This window comes from Narcine bancroftii, chromosome 9 (assembly GCF_036971445.1).
Source record: "Narcine bancroftii isolate sNarBan1 chromosome 9, sNarBan1.hap1, whole genome shotgun sequence".
NCBI classification, from domain to species: Eukaryota; Metazoa; Chordata; class Chondrichthyes; order Torpediniformes; family Narcinidae; genus Narcine; species Narcine bancroftii.
This window is the reverse complement of record NC_091477.1, coordinates 51,737,599-51,758,701: the sequence shown is the minus strand read 5'-3', so window position 1 is coordinate 51,758,701 and position 21,103 is coordinate 51,737,599. Positions and strand designations below refer to the sequence as shown.

The 21,103-nt window shown below is 40.8% G+C and overlaps 1 protein-coding gene across 3 annotated transcripts in view; it reads left to right on the top strand.

Annotated features, from left to right (window-relative positions):
- The first annotated feature begins 9,392 nt into the window (after positions 1-9,392).
- Positions 9,393-21,103, top strand: part of jakmip2 (janus kinase and microtubule interacting protein 2) — a 97,840-nt gene continuing 86,129 nt past the window's right edge. For all 3 annotated transcript variants that reach the window (XM_069897812.1, XM_069897814.1, XM_069897813.1), the window contains exons 1-4: positions 9,393-9,521; positions 10,796-11,293; positions 14,429-14,644; positions 16,878-16,976. In XM_069897812.1, the coding sequence (XP_069753913.1) occupies positions 9,393-9,521; positions 10,796-11,293; positions 14,429-14,644; positions 16,878-16,976 (942 nt within the window). The remainder of the gene's footprint in view (positions 9,522-10,795; positions 11,294-14,428; positions 14,645-16,877; positions 16,977-21,103) is intronic.

Genomic DNA, 21,103 nt, shown 5'->3' with positions numbered 1-21,103 from the left:
TCCAGAATGGAGGACCATCGCCTTCCCAAGATCGTGTTATATGGCGAGCTCTCCACTGGCCACCGTGACAGAGGTGCACCAAAGAAAAGGTACAAGGACTGCCTAAAGAAATCTCTTGGTGCCTGCCACATTGACCACCGCCAGTGGGCTGATATCGCCTCAAACCGTGCATCTTGGCGCCTCACATTTTGGCGGGCAGCAACCTCCTTTGAAGAAGACCGCAGAGCCCACCTCACTGACAAAAGGCAAAGGAGGAAAAACCCAACACCCAACCCCAACCAACCAATTTTCCCCTGCAGCCGCTGCAACCGTGTCTGCCTGTCCCGCATCGGACTTGTCAGCCACAAACGAGCCTGCAGCTGACGTGGACTTTTACCCCCTCCATAAATCTTCGTCCGCGAAGCCAAGCCAAAGAAGAATAAGAATTGCCTGCAACCAGTAAACTTGGAGGAATGAGAAGTGAGATTGGACTGTGAATCAAATAACTTATCTCAACTTACACACACATTACATACACATGTGCTTCATATTAGAAGGGGGTTAAGTTAGGTTAGCTAAGTTAATAGTAACAAGTTAAAGTGTGATTCTGTTTTCATGTTTAAAGATAATTAAAATCAACTTTTGTTTAAGTGACCATTTGTCTTGGTGAATATCTATTGCTGCTGGGTTTGGGGTCCTCTGTGCTCATAACAATGGCATCTTTCAGTGCACTGTTGAAAATGTGCAGGAAATGGCATTTGGCAGCTGGATTCCTTGAGGAATCTAACTTCGGAGCACAGCAGGACAACGGCTGTCCAGGAAGTTTAAAAGTTGCACTTCCTGATGAGATTCCCAAGCTTCGAGCTCTGGAGGAAATATTGACAGTTCTATGCACAGTTATGAACATTTCTCAGGTCATTATTCTTTAGATGGGGCAGCTCCTCACTGAGAAGCAAGCTAAAACCATTTTAAATTCCATTGACTGCTAAGTTGCATGGTTTTGCCTGCTTTTCCAAGGAATCAGTTTATTGACTAAATGAAGTATTTTTAATGAATTCTTTTTTGTTCCTGGAATTTATAAGATTGGTGCCATCTCAATGTCATTGTCTGGGAATTATTTATTTAAATTTAGACACGCAGTACAGAAACAGGCCCTTCCAGTTCATGAGCCCGTACCCTCAAATTCACCAATTAACCTGCAAGTTTTTGAAGGGTGGGAGGAAGCTGGAGCACCGGGATGAAATCCACGCAGACGCAGGTAGAACGTGCAAACCCCTTATTGGCACCACGCTGATGGTGCTGTGCTAACTGTTATGCAAACCAAGCCGTCCAATTCATGCTGTGAAAACAAGCGGGGGGGAGGGGTGGTGGGGGGGGGGATGGGGAAATCTCAAGACTCCCATGTTTTTTAGAGGGAAATCACATCAGATATCAAAACGTTGTGCAAGCACAGACCTGTCAGGTTATTCTGTGGTCATTGAGATGATTGTGGTGCAAATACTGTGAAATACATGCTGAACTTTGAACTTGACAGGGTTTCTTGTCTCCACTGAATAATTCCAGCTGGATATCCAGGAGCAATTATAACCTGTTATTGTAGCTGAAGAAGTCCCATGAGTTCAGTGGGGCCTCTGCTTCTCCATTATTAAATCTGCTTTTCTTGGATTCTAAGCAATGGCTATCAAGGCACTTTTAAAATTGCGAGTGAGTGATTCAGCAGTTTGCAGTAACCCGAATGCTATTTTATACCCATGGCTTCTGAGAATACAGAAGCACCATTCTATGCACCTTCGGGCCCATAAACATCTCAGGGAACACAAGGAGAAGAACTCTTAATTCATTTGTTTGCAAATCAACAAAAAATATATATCTAGAATTCAAGCAATTGGCAACCGGCAAAAAATAACTCACTTCCCTCTCTATTTACAGAGCTAACTGCTCGCCCTATCACTCGCCAGCTTATTTTAATTGTGCCCCATCCCCCCACCCATATGCACCTTTTGTCTGTGGGCCTGCACTCCTCCCTCTGTCCCTCCCCTCTACCATTTTATTTAAGTGCCTGCCTTCCTTGATGAGGGGCTCGGGCCCCAAATTTTGGCTACGTATCATTCCCAGAAAGAAAGCTGCGTGACCTGCTGAGGTTCTCCAGCACTTTTGTGTATTAAACTGGTCTGTGAAAGGCCAGTTGTGTTTGAATAACCCGATTTGAGTTTTATTGACAAGGTAATAAAGAGTCTTTTGGAACAAAGACAAAGATACATAACCAATATTTCAGACTTGAGCCTTTCATCAAGGTGTGAGCAAAAAGCAGGCAGGCGCTGGGGGACAAGGACAGGCAAGAGGTCATGGGGAGATCAAGGAGGAAGGGCACAAGAGAAAAAAAGCTGAGAAGTGATAGAAGGAGAGGATAGCTCTCTGGAGAGGGAAGGGGGTGAAAAGCAGGAGGAAAGGATACTGAGGGATGGAGATGTGGAATGCCCTAACAGATTTCGATGAAGTCGATGTTAATGCCATCTGGTTGGAGAGTGCCCAGACAATATTAGGTGTTGCACCTCCAACTTGTGGGTGGCCTAGGTTTGGCAGTGCATGAGGCCACTAATAGACATATCTTTTTGGGTGTAGGGCACGGAATTGAAATGGTTGGCCACTGGGAGATCCCCGCCTTTGCTGCGGATAGATCAGAGCTGATCAACAAAACAATCTGCCAGACTACATTCAGTCTCTCTGATGTAAAGGAGGCCACAAACGGGAGCACAGGATGCAATAGATGATCCCCATAGATTCACAAATGAAGGGTTGCTTCACTTGTAAAGACTTTTTGGGGCCACAAATGGTGGTGAGGGAGGAGGTGTGGGTGCAAGTGTTCCGATCATGGGTAGGTACCAATTAGGGGCATGAACGAAGGAGTCATGGAGGGAGAGCAGTCCCTGCTAAAGGTGGAGAGAGGAGGAGATGGGAAGACGTGTCTGGTGGTGGGATTGTGTTATTGGACACAGAAAGTGCAGAGGATTACATGTTGGATGCGGAGGCTGGTGGGATGGTAGATGAGGACAAGGCAGATGGTCTCATTGCTTCTAGGAGCTGAGGTGGCTAGCACATATGTGTGGTAAATGGAGATGCAGGTAAGGTCAGAATTGATGGCGGTAGAGGGAAAACCAGATCTTTTGAAGAAGGAGGTCATCTTGAATGATCTGTAATGGAAGACCATATCCTGGGAACAGATATGAAAGAGGCTGAGGCATTGAGAGAAAGGAATAGAGGTCTAGTGGAGGTAAATGTGGGAGTTGGTGTGCATCTTTTGAGGGGAAGGACGTGGACCTGTCCTCGGGCCTGCACAAAGGAGCTTTTAGGTGGAGTGCAGTGTGCGCAGTACTGGTCCCACCCTTTACACCCATGGTTCGTGTGCCATGGCTAAGCAAGCTGGGATGTGGTAGCAAGGACCCAAGGGAGTTGGTAGGTTTGCATAAAATGTCATAAGCTTGTATCCTGAGATGGAGAGGGAGATATTAGGAAAGGAGAGGGTGTTTCCAGAGATGGACCAAGTGAATTTGAGTTTGGGGAGAAGGTTGGCAGCAAGCGGATAAAGTAGATCAGCTTATTGTGGGTGGATGAGGCAACATCAATGCAGGCAGCAATGTAAATAAAGAGTCTTGTAGTTGTCCAGTAGATGTCAATGAAATGGATGTTCAAACAGTGCTCAGTGAAGTCTGACTTAAATAGAAGATTAGCAAAAGTGAACTCTGACTAAAAGAGTTAAGAACAGAAACCAGACAACGATGGTGAATGGTTGTTTTTCATGTTCGAGGAAGGTAGTGCCAGGGATTGGCACTGGTCCTTAGAATGCAAAATAGAACTGTCCTCTTCGTGGATGAAACAAAAGTTGCCAGTGTGGTAAGCAGTGAAGAGCTTGGTAGTTCGACATCAAGAAGACATAGGCTTCTTTATAGGGGTTGGATATCCAAACATCATTCCCACACCAACATGTCTGACCATGGCCTCCACTTGATGAAGGGCTCAGGCCCGAAATATTGGTTACCCTTTACTTCCTATAGATGCTACATGACATACTGAGTTTCGTCAGCACTTTTGTGTCTTGCACTACAACCCCAGTGTCTGCAGACTCTTTGACTGTTTCCCAAGATACTGCTTAAACTACAAGGTTTTCTGAGAAGCATCCTGTTCTGCACCTGAACCCCGAAGATGTTCAAATACTGCAAATTTAAGGAAACAGCATCGCCTGTAAGTTTCCTTCCATCCTTTGCATCTCCTGACTTGGAGTTTCCTTTATTACCCCCAGGCCAAAACTCTGGGGATCACTATTTAATAGTATTCTGGAGGTGATTACCTTTTCACTGCAGACCATAATGGTACAAGATTATAACTCACCGATAACATCTCAAGGGTATTAGAGTGGATGGCGATGGCTGAAGTTGATAATAATATGTCTGCTCCAATAGATATTAATGATATCCATCAGCTTATTAGTTTCACGAAAGTGCATAATTTTAGAATCTCGTAATAAGAATTTGCATTGTGCTTGATTAAAAGAATGAAGCTTGAATGTGCCAGATTTGAGTTGCCCTACACGTGAGTAGACAAATGTCCTTGTGTGAGAGGTACTTGCTGCAAAGGTGTTAGTTTCTGCTACTGTAGCTGATCTAGGGGAGGGTGACAATGCCATTTAGTGGCTTTAATTGTCCCTGAACGAGGGACAGAAAGAGTCAGCCAGACTCTTATGCCCATTGCATAAATTGTGACTTTCAGATATAAAGTATTTGTTTTATCTGAATTCAAAACACTTTGTTCAATTTCAAGCTTAAATTTATTTGATTTGCTGATAATTGCTTTTGAATAGTAATTCAGGGATTATTGCTATTGACCTCTCTGCAGCATCAATGCTGTACGTTATTTTTTTTTGGCCATGCAGAAAGAAGGGAGAGCTGATGGTAACTGAGGTGTGACCATTGCACACAAATAGTGAGCCAACTATTTTCCTTCAGGGAGAGGAGAAAACCTTTCAAATCCATGGAGATGCTGGAGGATCTCTCACAGTGTCTGTAAGAGCTTAAGGTACATGATATGCTACAACCCTACGTGGGCAAGGCCCCTCAACTCTTCCTCCGCTACATTGGTTTTTGATTCTCATTCATGCACCCATGATGAGCTCCTTGACTATATCCACTTTGCTACCAACTTCCACCCCGACCTAAAATTCACTTGATCCATCTCTAGCAACACTCTCTTTTTCTTAATTTCTCAGTTTCCTTCTCAGGAGACAAACTCTCCTTCTACAAACCCACCAACTCCACAACAACCTTAATTACACTCTTACATCCTGCCCCCGTAAAGATTCCATTTCTTCCAATTCCTCTGTCTCAGCTGATCTGCTCCCTGAACAAGGACTTCCATTCCAGATCATCAGAGATATCCTTCTTCAAAAAACATGGCTCCCCCTCCACCACCATCAACTCGGCCCTCAACTACATATCCTCAATTATCCGCACATCTGTCCTGGCTCCCTCTGCCCTCCACACTCAACCAGGACAGGATTCCCTTATCCAGACATCACCCCACCAGTCTCTGCATCCTACATATCATCTTCCACTATTTCTACCACCCACAGCATGATCCAAACGCATCCTCCCATCTCCTTCCTTCTCTGCCTTCAGCAGGGACTGCTCCCTCCGTGACTCCCATGTCCACTCATCCATTCCCACTAATTGCAGCCTTGATACCTACCCCTGTGACTGCAGGATGTGCTACATTTGCAGCCATACTTGCACCCTCACCACCATTTTGGACCCCAAACACTTCTTCCAAGTGAAGCAACACTTTCTTTTGAATCTGCATGGGTCATCCATTGCATCTGGTGCCCTCGTTGTGGTATCCTGTATATTGGAGATAAAGGACGAAGAATGGGAGATCGCTTTGTTGAGCCCATCAGCTCTGTCCATTGCAATAGGGTGTGTCTCCCAGTGGCCACCCATTTCAATTCCCTGCCCAATTCCCTTGCTGATGTGTCTGTCCATGGTGTCATGTGCTGCCAAACTAAGATAAACCTCAAATTAGAGGATCAACACATATTTCCTCTGGGCACCCTCCAACCAGATGGCATTGACATCAACCTTTCTGGTTTCAGTTAGAACAACCCCCCCCTTGTCTTTCCCCATGTCTCCTTTACTCTCTCACTCTTTCACTCTTCCCTTTTCCCTGTTTCACTTCACGGAGCCAAAATCAATTCTCTTCTTTCCTCACTCCTGTCCTCTTATATCCAATTAATGCCTTTTGTCTGTTAGTCTGCATCCCTCTCCCTACCATTCTTCCCCAGCCTTTAACATAGACGCTTGTCTATTTTTGCTCATACCTTGACAAATGACTCAATCTCAAAATGTTGGAAATACACCTTTTCCTCCTATGGATGCTGTGAGACTGGCTGTGTTCCTGCAGCATCTATGTGACTTGATTACAATCACAGCGTCTGCAGACATTCGTGTTTCACTCTCAAAGCTATTGATCTCAATTGAAGAATTTCATTTTCGATGAATGAATGCTGCCCATGTTTGGGCAAAGAGAGTCAACTGGTGGTGTGAATTGTGTAATGTAATTTGGAATATTGAACCTTGTTGTTATTCTCAAAGCAGACAGACAAAATCATTTGTTAAATGCGACTTGAAAATAGACCTTAACATTTAGTTTTATTCATTAATTTTCACAGAAGATTGCTTCTTCATTGAATAAATGGATGGATATGGATGGATGAAGGTATGGAGATGAGATTAAAGACTACTTGGTAGTAACACCACTGTTGTACAATTTAGAAATAATTGAGGAACTGCTTGTTTGTAAGATCAGTTGATTCACACAAGCTCACCTTGTATATTCAGTTTGCCTGCAACAGAAGCAGCTTTATTTTTTAATGCAATTTTATATCCATAATTATTACATATCATTTTCCATTTTAAAATCAGGCTAATTTAAGAAAATTTTGATGGAAGAGGATTTCCTGTTCTTTTGGTCTTATTTATGTTTGCAATGCTTTTAGTTAGTGATTTGCACAGCCATGGAATGAGAACTCTTCAACATGCATGCTGAGTGCAGAGTTACTGGAATTAACAATCACTTACATTGAAGATATCCTTTGTTGTTCCATTAAGAGATATTACAATTCTAGATTTAAAAAAAAATATAGTATGTGAGCAGAGCCAGTGGACCAAGAATTATTACTCGTCTCTTATTCCCCTTGAATGAGGCCTCTTCTTGGAATACTGGTGGTGAGGAGATTGCAATGCGATGTCGTACAAGGAGTTGCAGAATTAACTGCCGTGACAACAAAGTAACAACCAGTTCTGATGCTGTAGAAAATGGAGGCTAACTTGCAGCTGTTTCCTTTCTCCATCTGAGTGGTTGGAGTCAAACCTTGAATTTCAGCACTGGTAACAAGGTAGTAAGGCTTGTTCATTGATGAAGGAAGTATGAAAGAGCTCAGAATACATAGAATAAAGGAGAACTAATCAGGGCAAAAATTGCAGAAACTTACAAACAGGAGGGTAGTCTTAGTTTGGATCACTGCTTCTGTGTTATTTCCACCATGCCCCAACTCCTTGATTCCTGGGTTACAGAACATCAAAATGCACATATTTCTGCCTCCACTGCCCTTCTTGGTGGGGAGTTTCTGATCCTCACCTCCAGCTGCTTCCAAACTATCGTCAGCAATTCTGGTGGATGTGATGCCTTAATCCTTTTCATTTGTGTCTCCTATGTGACCTGAGGAGAAACTCAGAGTAAATTCAGTCTTGCTTTGCTGAGGTGAACCAAAAACACATTTCTGAACCATTTGCCGTTTGACTATAAACAGTGCCCAGGAGCTGATGTAGCATCAATCTAAATTGCTGCTATTTTTGTCACACATGTCCCTCAGTTACGCTGCTACATGCAACTGCCTGCTCTAACCAATTGAAAGAGGGAAGAACCATATAAGTAACCAGTTATAATGTAGAACAGCCGTTGCTCCCATCAAACCTCAAGTCCCTGGATCAAAATTATTGGATTTCCAAGGTATCATGTAACTACAAATAGTACATATTCTCATGACTTTTGACACAGGCTCAATTTTTGTTTTGTTAATTTTCTCTTTCAATCTTTTTATTGAGTTTATCAAATTTGCATAGAGAACACAAGTTACCAAGTATGAAGAATGTATGTACATTTCCAAAAATAAAACAACAGCGAGAGACCCCTTCTCCAGACAATGTTGTCAGAGTGACAAAACAAAAACAAAGAAAAGAACTCTAACCCCCTACCAGAAAAAAAACCTGGGATGTTTTAAAGTAAAATTAAAGGTAGTATAGATTTGCTTATCTATAAAACATTGCTAGCTGAAGGAAAATCTACATTCGTAAATAAATACATTCAGCGATCAAGTCAAACAGATTTAATGAGCTCAAAAATAATCCATAAAAAGACAATGCAGAACACCTGATTATTTCTAAATTAAGGCAAGACATGACATGATATAACCATGAACAGGGTCGAACAGGATCTTTCCATCTCAGCAGGATAACTCTTCTTACCATAAGAGTTGTAAATAGTAGGACTTGATGATCAGATGAAGAAAATAGCTTGTTAATATCATCTAACACTCCAAAAAAAGCCATTAAAGGACTAGCTTCAAGATGAACACATAATATTATTGACAAAACACAAAAAACCTCCCTCAAATAACGTTCCAGAGCTCAACAAGACAAAAACTTGGGCATCAATGTTGCTTTCCTGTCGTTACATCTGTCCCATCAGGGATTTAGATCAGGAAATACATGGGATAATTTGTCTTTAGACATGCAAGTCCAATGTACAACCTTGAACTGAATAAGAGAATATCAAGCAAGTAGTGAAGAAGTGTTAACTAATTTAAGAATCAAATCCCAGATAAAAAACTATAGATCATGCTCTCATAATCTTATCGTGGGAAACCTGACACGGTGTTGAAAGCATATCCTATATAAAGGTTATTAAACCCTTCTGGGAGGATTGTAATATGAAAATTACTTCCAGCATGTTAGATTCACAAGCAATGGGAAAATTTGGTAAAACGTAAAAAAATTCTGATCTGCAAGTATCTAAAAAAAAATTATTTGTTAATTCTGTCTGCTGATTTCCATGCCTATCTATCTTCTTGCCTTTCCAAACTATGTTGACAAATTTAGTTTTGTATTGGATGCATGGGAATAAAGTGCCTCGTCTTTGTCATTTTAACTGAATCATTTCCTTTGGTATCTGTGAACCAGGCTTTGCAGAGCCCAGCTGGTGGCAGGAGGGAGCCAGAGAATGTGATGCAGAATGTGCTAATGGATTTGCACTGAAATAAAATGGCAGTTTATTCTTGAATTAAAAAGTGCAACAGGGAAGAACTGAAGATGTCTAAGAAGGGGCGTGGGAAGGCTGAAAAGCCTGAGGCCCTGATAGCTGCCTTACAGGCCGCTAATGAAGATCTCAGGACGAAGCTGACTGACATACAAATAGAACTTCATCAGGAGAAATGCAAGGTGAGTGATGCCTCATCAATTGATTCCAAGATGAGCAAAGGAAATCTACAATAATGTATAGTCCATAAGCTGATGCTTTTGATAAGCATTAAAGTGAGAAGTTGGTGTCCAAAATTGTCCAAAGTCATGTGGGTTGGTGGGTTAATTGCCAGTGTTATAGATGAGTGTGAGGAGAATCAGATGTAGGGCACAGGATTTGATGGGCATTTAGTAATGAATAGGTTACAGGAAAATCAATGGAGAAATGGAACTGATGGGAATATTCTGAGAGCTTATAAAGGCCCAAGGAGTTAAATGACCTTTCATAATACTCTGGAAAACATTTTTTTTTTGTTATTTTTGTTTGTTTCTTGAAACTACATTGGAAATTATGATAGAAAACTTTAGGCTGAACGCAAAGATAATTTCATATTTTCTGTATCATGTTGGAAGTTGGAGAATTATTAACTTTCATTGAAGTTAGCATGTTTATTGCAAAATTATACTGACACATTGCATTAGTTCAACTAACCTAAAAATGTTTTGTCCCTGATTTTTGTTGTACTCAGCATTTGATGTCTCTCATGTCAATGCCCAACAATAGTTAACCAGCATTGATCTCTTCCAGTTGCCCTGATACTACTTTTCCATGGTTTCAGTGCTCTGGTGAAAGTTCGCCACAAATGTAACAGGATGTATCAGAGCTGTTGTGACATTGATAAGATACTTCTGCTTTATTAAATCTTCCTGAAGACAATAAATCCTATTGTTAAGTTCACTCACTAAGCTATTGCCTGAAGAACATGTGCATTCAATCTATAATCAGTGTAATGCACAGCATTTGTATATGTGAGCTACTTTTATAGCCTGTCTACATTTATCCTGACTAAGCATGCCCAGGCATAAGACCAGATGTGCCATGCACCTGCACTGAGAACATGCCCAGGCATGCTTAACAGCTTGCCTTGTGGGCAATATGCTAATAGACTTAAAATATGCCAGGAAATCACAAAAAATACATTATGTCTTAAAAACGCTACCTGATAGGAAGAATGTAAGGTGATTTTCATGTGTAGCAGCCCAAGATCCATAAAATATACCCAGAAATGTTCAGGAAGAAAAATTTTCATTGTCCAGTGTTATCAGAAAGTCTTGGAATGTAAATGAAAACTACAGCCGCTAATCATTTTGATCATTAACCTTGCATTTTTTTTCCCACTGAAGTACACATTTGGAGAGAAGGTGTTATTCTTTTGGTTTTATTATTCTAATTTTCTGTGTTATTCTGCCTCAAGGTGAGTAAGCTTGAACGAGAGAAGGTACATGAAGTGAAGCGTATTCGAGAGCAAGAGCAGCACAAACACACGGCAACAATCACGGACTTGAAAAGCAAACTGCATGAGGATAAAATGAAGGAACTCCAGTCTCTTCGAGAGACATTAATAAAACAACACGATCAGGAGCTCGCGCGCACGATCAAGATCAAAGACCAGGAGGTTCAGCGGCTGAAGTCTCTTGTCAATGCATTGCGTGATGGCAGCAGTGACAAAGTAAGAACAGCCCTGTCTAATGAAGCTCGGGACGAGGCCCGGAAAGCATTTGACTCTGAGCGCCTTAAATTGTTGCAGGAAATGAGTGAACTGAAGTCGGCCAAGAAACAGGTGGAGGAATCACTTAGCAATATGATTCATGCAGACAAGATAAAAGCTGGGAGCTTGAGGAGCGAGCATCATTCCCATCAAGAGGCCATTGCCAAAATCAAATGGGAGTCTGAGAAAGATATTCGCAGGCTGGTGAGCACTGTTTTCAGGGGTATGACTGGCACCAATGTTCTGTTGGGTGTTGAATGGGTTTCCTTTCCATTTTAAATCCAGGATATTGTAACCTGGACAAATCTTGAAAGAGACAGATGAATTTTCATGGTTAAAAGTGACAGCGCAAGTTATTCCTGATGGTTTTCTTAATTGAAAATAGCAAGATTTTAAAATTAACATTTTGTGGACAGTAAGTGAAAGGTTGGAGCACTCAATCTGCAGCTTTCTCTTTTTGAAATTTGTAGAGTAGGATTTGGTTTGTCATTTACAATTTTTGATTTGTACAGCATATTCACTGACAAATGACCTCTCAGTTCAGATGCTCAAAAGAGATTTAGAATAACTCACGGTTATTCATAATAACTCATTCATAATAAATGAAAGTTCCTTTCATTTGGGATCAGCTAAACAGAACATAGAAAAAAATGTACAATATTTAACTTTCAAAGGCATAACTAATTTAAAAATACTGCGATGTTGAACATAATTAGATTCTCTTCCAATTATCCACATTGAAATGTAATGGCAGGAACATCCCCTTTTCAATCAATAACCTGAGATTAAATGAAATAAACCAACAATGGATCCACATTCTACTGACCATTGTGTTATGAATACAACCAATCAAGGACATATTCTATATCCTTGTCGTTTCAGGAGAAGGTTTGCATGGTACATTTGGAGATGCCATACCACATATTAAGAACTCTCCTTCACTTTCCTCTTACATTTTTCACCATGTTGAGATTAAAATTACTAAATAAGTAATGTACCTTTGATGAACCCCAATAAAACTGGATTTGTTTTTTTGTGTACTAAAGTAGATGCCTCATTAGATGACAATTTGGCAGTAGTACACATTGAATCATTAGATTAGTGGTTCTCAACCTTTTTCTTTCCACTCCCATACCACCTTAATTATTCACTATGCCATCAGTGCTTTGTGATTAGTAAGGGATTGCTTAAGGTGGGATGTGAGTGGGAAGGGAAGGCTGAGAATCACTGCTCTAGACCCAATTGTGACTGAAATATTTTGCTTGAGAAAAATTGTCATTGGCCCATTTCCTTAGGAGTTATGAAACCCTGAACATAACGAGTCAATGAGGTAGAAAGTGATTTTTAAACATTTTCTTTCCACCCATATACCACCTTAAGCGATCCCTTACTAATCACAGAGCACCTATAGCATAGGGACTACTTAAAGTTGTATGTAAGTGAAAGAAAATGGTTGAGAACCATTGCTTTACATTAACAATTATGGACAAAATGTCATAATAAAAATTCATACCTTTTGCCACTGCTGTTTTACTGTATGAATCATGTTAAATTTACATTCAAAGAGCTTGTTGCGAATCAAAATGGACTCTTCCAGAAGAAACATTTTCCAGTTAGAGAATTTCTTTTAATCAGTGAAAAAGAATTATCCAATGAAAAATGGACCACAATGCATTTCACAAAACAAATGAGAAGTTACAATGAATTTTTACCAGAATTGGTAAATCAATAATTGATTTTAATAGGAATTGAAACCTTGTGCTTCCCAATATTTGCGTATAAGTTAAGACACAGAAATGTAGCTCATGCTGGAATATGCAGTGCATAATCTCACCTTCAAGGTGGCTGATGTTTTTTTTTGTTCCTTTTTAACTCGAAACCAAGTAATGGGTGGTGAAGTGTCAATTCTTTTGTTTTGCCTTCTTCCTTTCACTATCCCATGGTGTCCAGACCTATTTTATTTTCCATTTATTTGTGGTTCTTAAAAATGAAAAATTGCCCAATATGGACATGAATGGTAATGAGAAGGAGTAAAACGTTCACACACATCTGTGTGTTCATTTTGAATAGATGTCAATCTCTTCCATGAACTGTATTCATTTCATAGGGGTCAGTATACGGCATATTTTTTTTTAACCAGTGCAACACCTTTGTAAACCAGATTAAAAACATTTATTATAAGGGGGAAACAACCCACCAGAAATGATTTTTTTCAGAACAATTAATTGGTCAGGGCCAAGTTATCTTAATGAGAAAGTGTATGCCTTGGAATGACAGCAGTCTGGGGTTGGGAGATTCCAGACTCAATCTCTTTTGGTCAGGTAAGCATTACAATTTACTAAAAAGCCCAGCATGGTTAGCAGTTATCCTACTCTGCAAATTTCAAAGAGAGAAAGCTGCAGATTGAGGCTCCAACATTTCACTTACTGTCCACAAAATTGGTGCAATGTTGATACGGTGCCAATGATCTGGGTTTTAATCTAGCACTGTCTGTGAGGAGTTTGCAGGTGCCTTTGTGGGTTTTCTCCGGTTTCTCCACTTTTCTCCCATTGTTCAAATTGTACAGGATCTGTAGGTCATTTAGGTGTAATTGGGCAGCATGGGGTCTTATGGTGGAAGGGCCTGTTACCATACTGTAAGCCTTAAATTTAAATTTAAATTGTCAATTCACTAAAAAAGGCAGAAAGGCAATCAAGCAGTTTTCCTGATGCTCAGATATTGGTTTGAATTCTAATGCAAGATTGTCGATAAATTAGGAGACAGAATGAGGCATTCAGCCCTGCAGGGCTTTCTTCTTCAAGAACTCATCCATGTCTTGTTAGAAAATTACATACTCTGCTTGGAAGCCAACTCTTCTACCTTGCTCGAAGCATCCCTGTGACTGGGATACCTTCCATATGCAAAGGGTCCAAATTAAGGACAGAAAGTGCCAGACATTAGCAAAAGTACTAGTTGACCCATGAAAGGCAATCATATTAAACCCTAAACTTGTCATCTCCCAGCCAAACTCTCACGACTGAACAAATTATGCAGCTTACCAAGAGCCATATTGTCCTCTGCATGCAAACAACCAAATGGACAATGCAAAGGTTGCCGAGAGATTTCTATAAATATGTGTTCTCTATTAAAATAAATTAAATAAAAATGATTACAATAAAACATTTCTGTTTATGAAAAAAAACTTTAATGGTTGAAAAGAGATAACAGTTCTTGAGACAATAAATTCCAGCAAAAAGTTTGTATTGTATGAGCTGGCTGAGGTCAAATTCAGTACAGAGTGATGACAGAAGGAGACAATTGGTGATTAAAAGTTATTTTTGCTTTGATTTGCATTTCAAGATGGATGAGATTAAAGCTAAAGATCGAACAATCTTTTCCCTGGAGAAGGAGCTGGAGGTACAAACTGGTTATACGCAAAAGCTTCAACTACAGAAGGAGGCTCTGGATGAACAACTCTTCCTGGTAAAGGAAGCAGAGTGCAACATGGGCATCAGCAGTCCAAAACGGGAAGTTCCGGGGAGTGCACGGGATAGCACTGATCACCCAGGTAGTCCGGTAAGAGCTCTTAAACTCAGGTGTTGAGTGAGATTAATGGGTATTTTGCAGTTAACAAGATTCTATAAATTATAACTGAGTAATCTGTGTTTACCGCCACATCCGGAGGAAAGAGTCTTGTCCCGCATCATGCAGAATTAATTTATTTCACAAAAAAACCTTTACATTCAGTTGAACAGGGAGATGGGGGATTTGTTTACCATTTCACTGCACTTCCTCAGCACTGCAGTGAAATGTCAGACAAATTTACATACTCAAATGGCAAAGTAGCAGGAGCCAAGCCCTCTGAATGAGCATAATGTGCATGTGAAAGAAAATGTTTTGTACAAACTTCCAACTGATATAGTGAGCATACCAGGGTGCGAATCCAATGCTGTCTGTAAAGATTTTGTACATTTTCCCTGTGTCTGCGTGGTTTCCTTCCACTTTTCAAAACGTACATGGTTGTAGGTCAATTCGGTGTAAGTGAACTCATAGGCCAGAAGGGCCTTTACCATGCTTTCTGTCTAAATTTAAATTTAATAGCATCACCTGGGCTCATTGGTTAATGCTGCTTTCTCTGAATCAGTGAGACAGAACTCACACTGAGAGCACATCATTCCTTCTAGTGTGATCCAGTGGGAGCCCTTTTCCCAGCTTCATGATTCATGGTCCAATTGACCGAGAAAGATAACAGCAGAGAAACTTCTCCACAATTTTCAGAATTGAAGCTCCTACAGAAATGATGCCAGCACCTCTCAGCCAGTGGTGGAGTTAAGAATGCTGCATGGTTAAGTGTACCTACTCTGAGATGAAATGTTAAAACTGTGGTTCTACATACTGACTCAGGGAAGTGCAAGTTTCCCACCATTGCCTGTTATTCTCAAGACAATGAAAAGAGTTCTTTTAAACTTAGCATTAAAAATAAATCACAACTGACTGGAGAAGAGTTTTTATTCATTTACTCTTAATTGTGCATAGGGCAACTGTTACATTTTCATGCATTGACAGGAAGTTATAGAAGCTAAAAAGATCATTGCTGTCTTTATGGGTAGGATCAGTTACAGGACTCCCTGCATCAGGATATCCCGCAGATGTGAAGGGTACTATTTTCATTCAATTTAGGTCTTCCATCTTTAATGAATGCTATGTTTACATATCGTCAGTTTCCCAAATGTGGTGTTTTTGTAAAAAAATTCTCATTTCCACTATCTGTTGTATCTGTATCTGTCATGAAACAAAGGTCTGTTAAGTTGAAAGAGTAAGCACAGCAAAAAAAAATGATCAATGGACTTCTGGAACATGCCAATTATTCAGAGTGAAGAATTAGTTAGTCCTTTCCAAAAGTTAATCTTCTTTGTTTAGATATCTCTGTGTAAAGACTTTGTTTTTCTCTGTAAAGGATTTAATAATCTTTGCTGCATTATAGCTCCATAGCTTAGTAATTAGAGCACTGGTCTTGTAAACCAGGGGTTATGAGTTTGTTCCTTGCTGGGGCCTCATTTTTGGGAGAGGTGCTGGACAAAGTGGCGACTCTCTGTCTTCCTTACGGTAGACAAAGTTAAAGAATTTTATGTAGGTTACATTGTAAATGTGACAATAATGGAACCTTTACTAATTTTTGCATCTCCTGCATTATTCCATGTTTCTTTATCTTTCTCTCTGTGGCAAAGGTAGAACATTAAGTTTCCTTATCAGCTGACAATAAAGTCTGAGCTGACCACGTTCAGAATGTACAGAGGGTTGTAGGTTAAACTGGGTGTAAATTGGATGGCGCTCATGGGCCGAAATGGCCTGTTGCCGTGCTCTATGTCTAAATTTCAATTTAGAACATATCGCTAAATAATTAAAAGCATAATTTGTTTAATTATAAATATTCTCCACCAAAAGTTGGAGATTAAATTAGAAACAAAAGGACTATAGATCCCGGGTTCTTGAGCAAAGGGAAGCTGGAAGAACTCAGTGGGGCAGACAGCAGCCATGGATGAGGGACCCTTGATGACTGCATCTGATCTGAGAGTTTTCAGCATCTTGCATTTCTATTTTACATCCAAAGCAATTTGCAGTTTCTAAAACGAACACTTGTTTTCATTTTTTTTAAATTGTTATTTTATTTTCTGCCTTTAGCTGCTGTTCTTGCTTTGGAATGAGCTGAACAAAGCAGTGAATAGCCATTGATGGCCGAAGGCTGGTCCTATCAGCACTCACTGAACTTAAGTACGTTGCACACAGTTAATCTCATTCTTTCACCCAGGACCTGCGGAGAAACCAACGCAGGATTGCAGATCTTAACTCAACAATTCGGAAACTCGAAGATAGGAACACATTGCTGGTGGATGAAAGGAATGAACTGGTAAGGAATTTATGTCTGAAGCTCTAAAATGGATTTAAGATTTTATGCCATTATCCTCCAGTAGTGAATCTGACCCATAGACAAATTCATTCTTGAGCTTCAGGAAACTATTGCATCGTGAAGTGTGGTTATTCCCAGGTTCAAGCTATCTGTGGACATCCTAAGATGGGGAGCATTTGGCTAAACCACAGGCCGACCAAGCCTATTGATTAAGTTCAGTGGGAATATTCTCCTTTGATGTGCTGCCAAGTTTAATCTCTAACTTGGGCAAGTGTCACCTCTGCTCTTGAATGTCCTTGATCTTGTGCCCACCATGTAGCACAACCCAGGAGTAGCACGGTAAACATAAAGCACGAGGGGTTTTACCAAGCTGAGGAATGACTGCATTACATGTTAATAGTAGCTCAGAAATTAAATATGACAACATGGCTTACCAAAAGCCCATAAAATGTGCTAAGAAATAGCTTGTTGAAACAAGCTACCAGTGACAGTGTGGCATGATGTGTGTTGGATCTCTGTCTATGTAACATAGATGGGAACACAAAGTTTAGTGTCAGGCCAGCTGTTATATTATTGATTGACAGGGGGCTCAAGTGAACTGGTCCTTCTCCCAGTTCATAAATGCATTTTCTCGTACTTTGCATGGTAGAAGTCCTCCTGGCAGTGGTGCTCAAGATCAGGGGGTATTAGTTTAACATGAAGAGCAAGGGTTCTGCGGAAGAACATTTCCACCCAGAGGGGTGTTGGAATTTGGAACACACTGTCTGGGAAATGTTGTTGTTGACCGAGAACTGGTGTTGACAAGCACTCTTACAACATCCTAATGATTGAATTGCCATAGTAGTCTGTTGCTCAAGTGCTGGTGAATGGCATAAGTATAGATAGGTACTTGAAGGTCAGCATGAAGGGCTGGTTTCTCGGCTTTGAGTCTATGGCTCCACATGGGATTGTTGGCAAGCTACAACCATGGGAAAGGAATGAAAACATTTTCCCAGGGAGCAGAGGAATCCACACAGCCTACTGAAAACCAGTAAGTTCAGGAGGTCGCCTCCTTGTGTAAAGGACAGATGTGGCAGAACTTTGCTTCAGCGATGTGTGCAAGAGCACAAAAATCAAGGATTCTCCATATTTCGAGTGGAGGTTTTGTGGCAGTGAGCAGCAAGTTGTCATGTGTTGCAGGTATCAACAACGATGGTCCGTGAGGATCATAGGGTAAGGGTTCTGTGAGCGAGGATGACTCTGGCTTCGATAGCTTGGCACGTTCTTGGGTTTGTTTGCAATTTTATCTGCCAACTCTGAAGCCCTTTAAACTACAGGGCCTTGGTGAGACCACATCTGGAGGACTGCATGCAGTTTTGGTCTCCTTATCTGAGGAAGGGCATCCACGCCATGGAGGGGGTGCAGAGAAGATTCACTAGGCTGATACCATGGATGGAAGGACGTGCATATGAAGAAAGGTTGGATAGGCTTATATTCTCTGGAATTTAGAAAATTGAGGGGGGATCTTATAGAATTATATAAAATTCTTAAAAGTTTAGACAGACTAGATGTAGGTAGGTTGTTTCCAATGCTGGGGAAAACCAGAATCAGGGGTCACAGTTTAAGGATAAGGTAGAGACTTTTTAGGACTGAGATGAGGAAAAATTTCATCTCCCAGAGGGTGGTGGATCTGTGGAATTCTTTGCTAGAGGAAGTAGTTGAGGCCAGTTCCTTGTCAATATTTAAGAGTAGGTTAGATTTGGCCCTTGTGGCGAAGGGGATCAAGGGGTATGGGGAGAAGGCAGGAAATGGTACTGATCAGCCATGATCATATTGAATAGCGGTGTAGGCTTGAAGGGCCAAAAAGGCTACTCCTGAACCTATTTTGCTATGTAACTACAGATGAATTTGCATTCCTGCAGTGCTCATAACATGGAAGCCACAGCTGCAGGATCTATGCATTTAGGCTGGGATGTGCCTCAGGGGACATTTTGCAGTTTGCCATTGCATTGCAGAAATTCAGAGGTTCTCAACTAGAAATTCATTTTTTGTTCCTTCTCTATTGGGAGAGGCTGGCCTGCTGGACATATGCCACACCCCTGTTATTTTCAAATTGTAACAGAATCAAAGTAGCATGATCTGCATCTAACTGTTACATTGGTCTCATCCCACCAGTGAGATTCTCTTTGTTCTACCCATCCGTTCTCCACCAGCTACTGAAAACTAACTTGTTTTTGCTCTTTCTGACATGGTACTCTGGGCATGAAATATTAGCTCTGCTCGTCTTTCCACAGATGCTGCTGCTAGGGTTTTCCTTTTGCTCTTTATTTTTAACATTTGCTCAACATGATTATTGCAGTCAGGGGCATTTGGCTGCATTGCAAGGTTCTCAAAAGACCAAGCATTCCCTTGCTGTAACTTCCTAGGCAACATGCTGCCCTGACAGCTCTTTACATTGGGATGCAATGCACAAAAGTGTTGGAGAAACTCAACAGATCTTGTAGGAAATAAAGGGTAATTAATGTTTTGTCAGGTTATGAGCAAAATACAGATAGGCATCTGAAACAAAATGTGGGAGGAGGAGAGGAGGGAGGAAGGGGAAGATTAGGAGGACCTAACAGGTAAGAGATCATATCACTTCCCAGCTTTTTTCTCTTCAACCCCCACCACAAATATCCTCTTGCCTTCCTCCCTCCTCTCATCTCCTCCTCACACACTATTCTGGCACCTGGCTGCCTCTTGTTCGTACATTACCAAAGGGTTCTTTCCTGAAACGATGCTTATCTTTTCCTTCCTCAAGACGCTGCATGGTCTGTTGTGTTTCACCAGCAATTTTGTGCGTTGCATTAAAATCATGGTGTTTGCAAAATTTCCTGTTTATCTCCATGATAGAAAGGATGCGGAACCGATGGAGAGGGTGCAGAGGAGATTTACCAGGATATTGCCTGGATTCGAAATGTCTTATGAGGCAAGGTTAGCAGAGCTGGGACTTTTCTCTTTGGAACGTAGAAGGATGAGAGGAGATTTGATAGAGGTTTACAAGATTATGAGAGGCATAGATAGGGTGGACAGCCAGCACCTGTTTCCCAGGGCAGAAATAGCAAACACCAGAGGACATGTGTACAAAGTGAAAGGAGGGAAGTTTAGTGAGAAATCAGGGGTAAGTTTTTTTTTATGAAAAGAGCTGTGGGTGCCTGGATTGCCTTGCCATGGATGGCAATGGAGGCTGAAATATTAGGGCTATTTAACAGACTCTTAACAGGCTCAAGGATGGAAATAAAATAAAGGGAGAGTTTAGTACTTATTTTTTTAAGGAATATATATGTCAGCACAATGTTGAGGGCTGAAGGGCCTGCACTGTGCTGTAGTGTTCTATGCTCTATCACACAGCGATATTGCCTCAGGCACTGTTCTTCAGAATCCTGTAGGAAGACCCTATTAGTCCGTCCTACCATTCTTAACCAATGATCCCAAGTAACTGAGAAATTGTAGGCTGTGATGTCATGTGAGACATTAATGGCAACAGAGCTGTGAGAGAAGTCTTTTCTTTTTATTCATACGGATGAACATCAAATGACTTTTTTGCTGGACAACTTCTCTCCTTTCTGGCCACAATTTTTTAAAATGAAGAGCCTCTGGAAATCAGCTGGCGATCCTAATTCGGGGAAGATTACTTGACTTCAACAGACAGTTGAGCTGTATTTTGTATATGACTACAGGAAAAATGTGACTGATTGTTCCAGTGGTTCTCAACTTTATTCCTATGCCATCAGTGCTCTGTGATTAGTAAGGGATTGCTTAAGGTGGTATGTGAGTGGGGAGGCAAGGTTGAGAATCACTGCTCTAGACCCAATTGTTACTGAAATATTTTCCTTGAGAAAAATTGTCATTGGCCCATTTCTTTTGGAGTTCTGAAACCGTGCACGTAACGAGTCAATTAGGTGCAATTAAATCAGTAGTTTTCAAACGTTTTCTTTCTACCCACATAACACCTTAAGCAATCCCTTTCGAATCATAGAGCACCTATGGCATAGGGAATTCTTAAAGTGATATTTGAGTGGTAAGAAAAAAGTTGAGAACCACTAGTTTAAACAATGCTCCCAAAGAAATTAATCCCAATATTAAGGATGGTAGGTCATGTATAACAA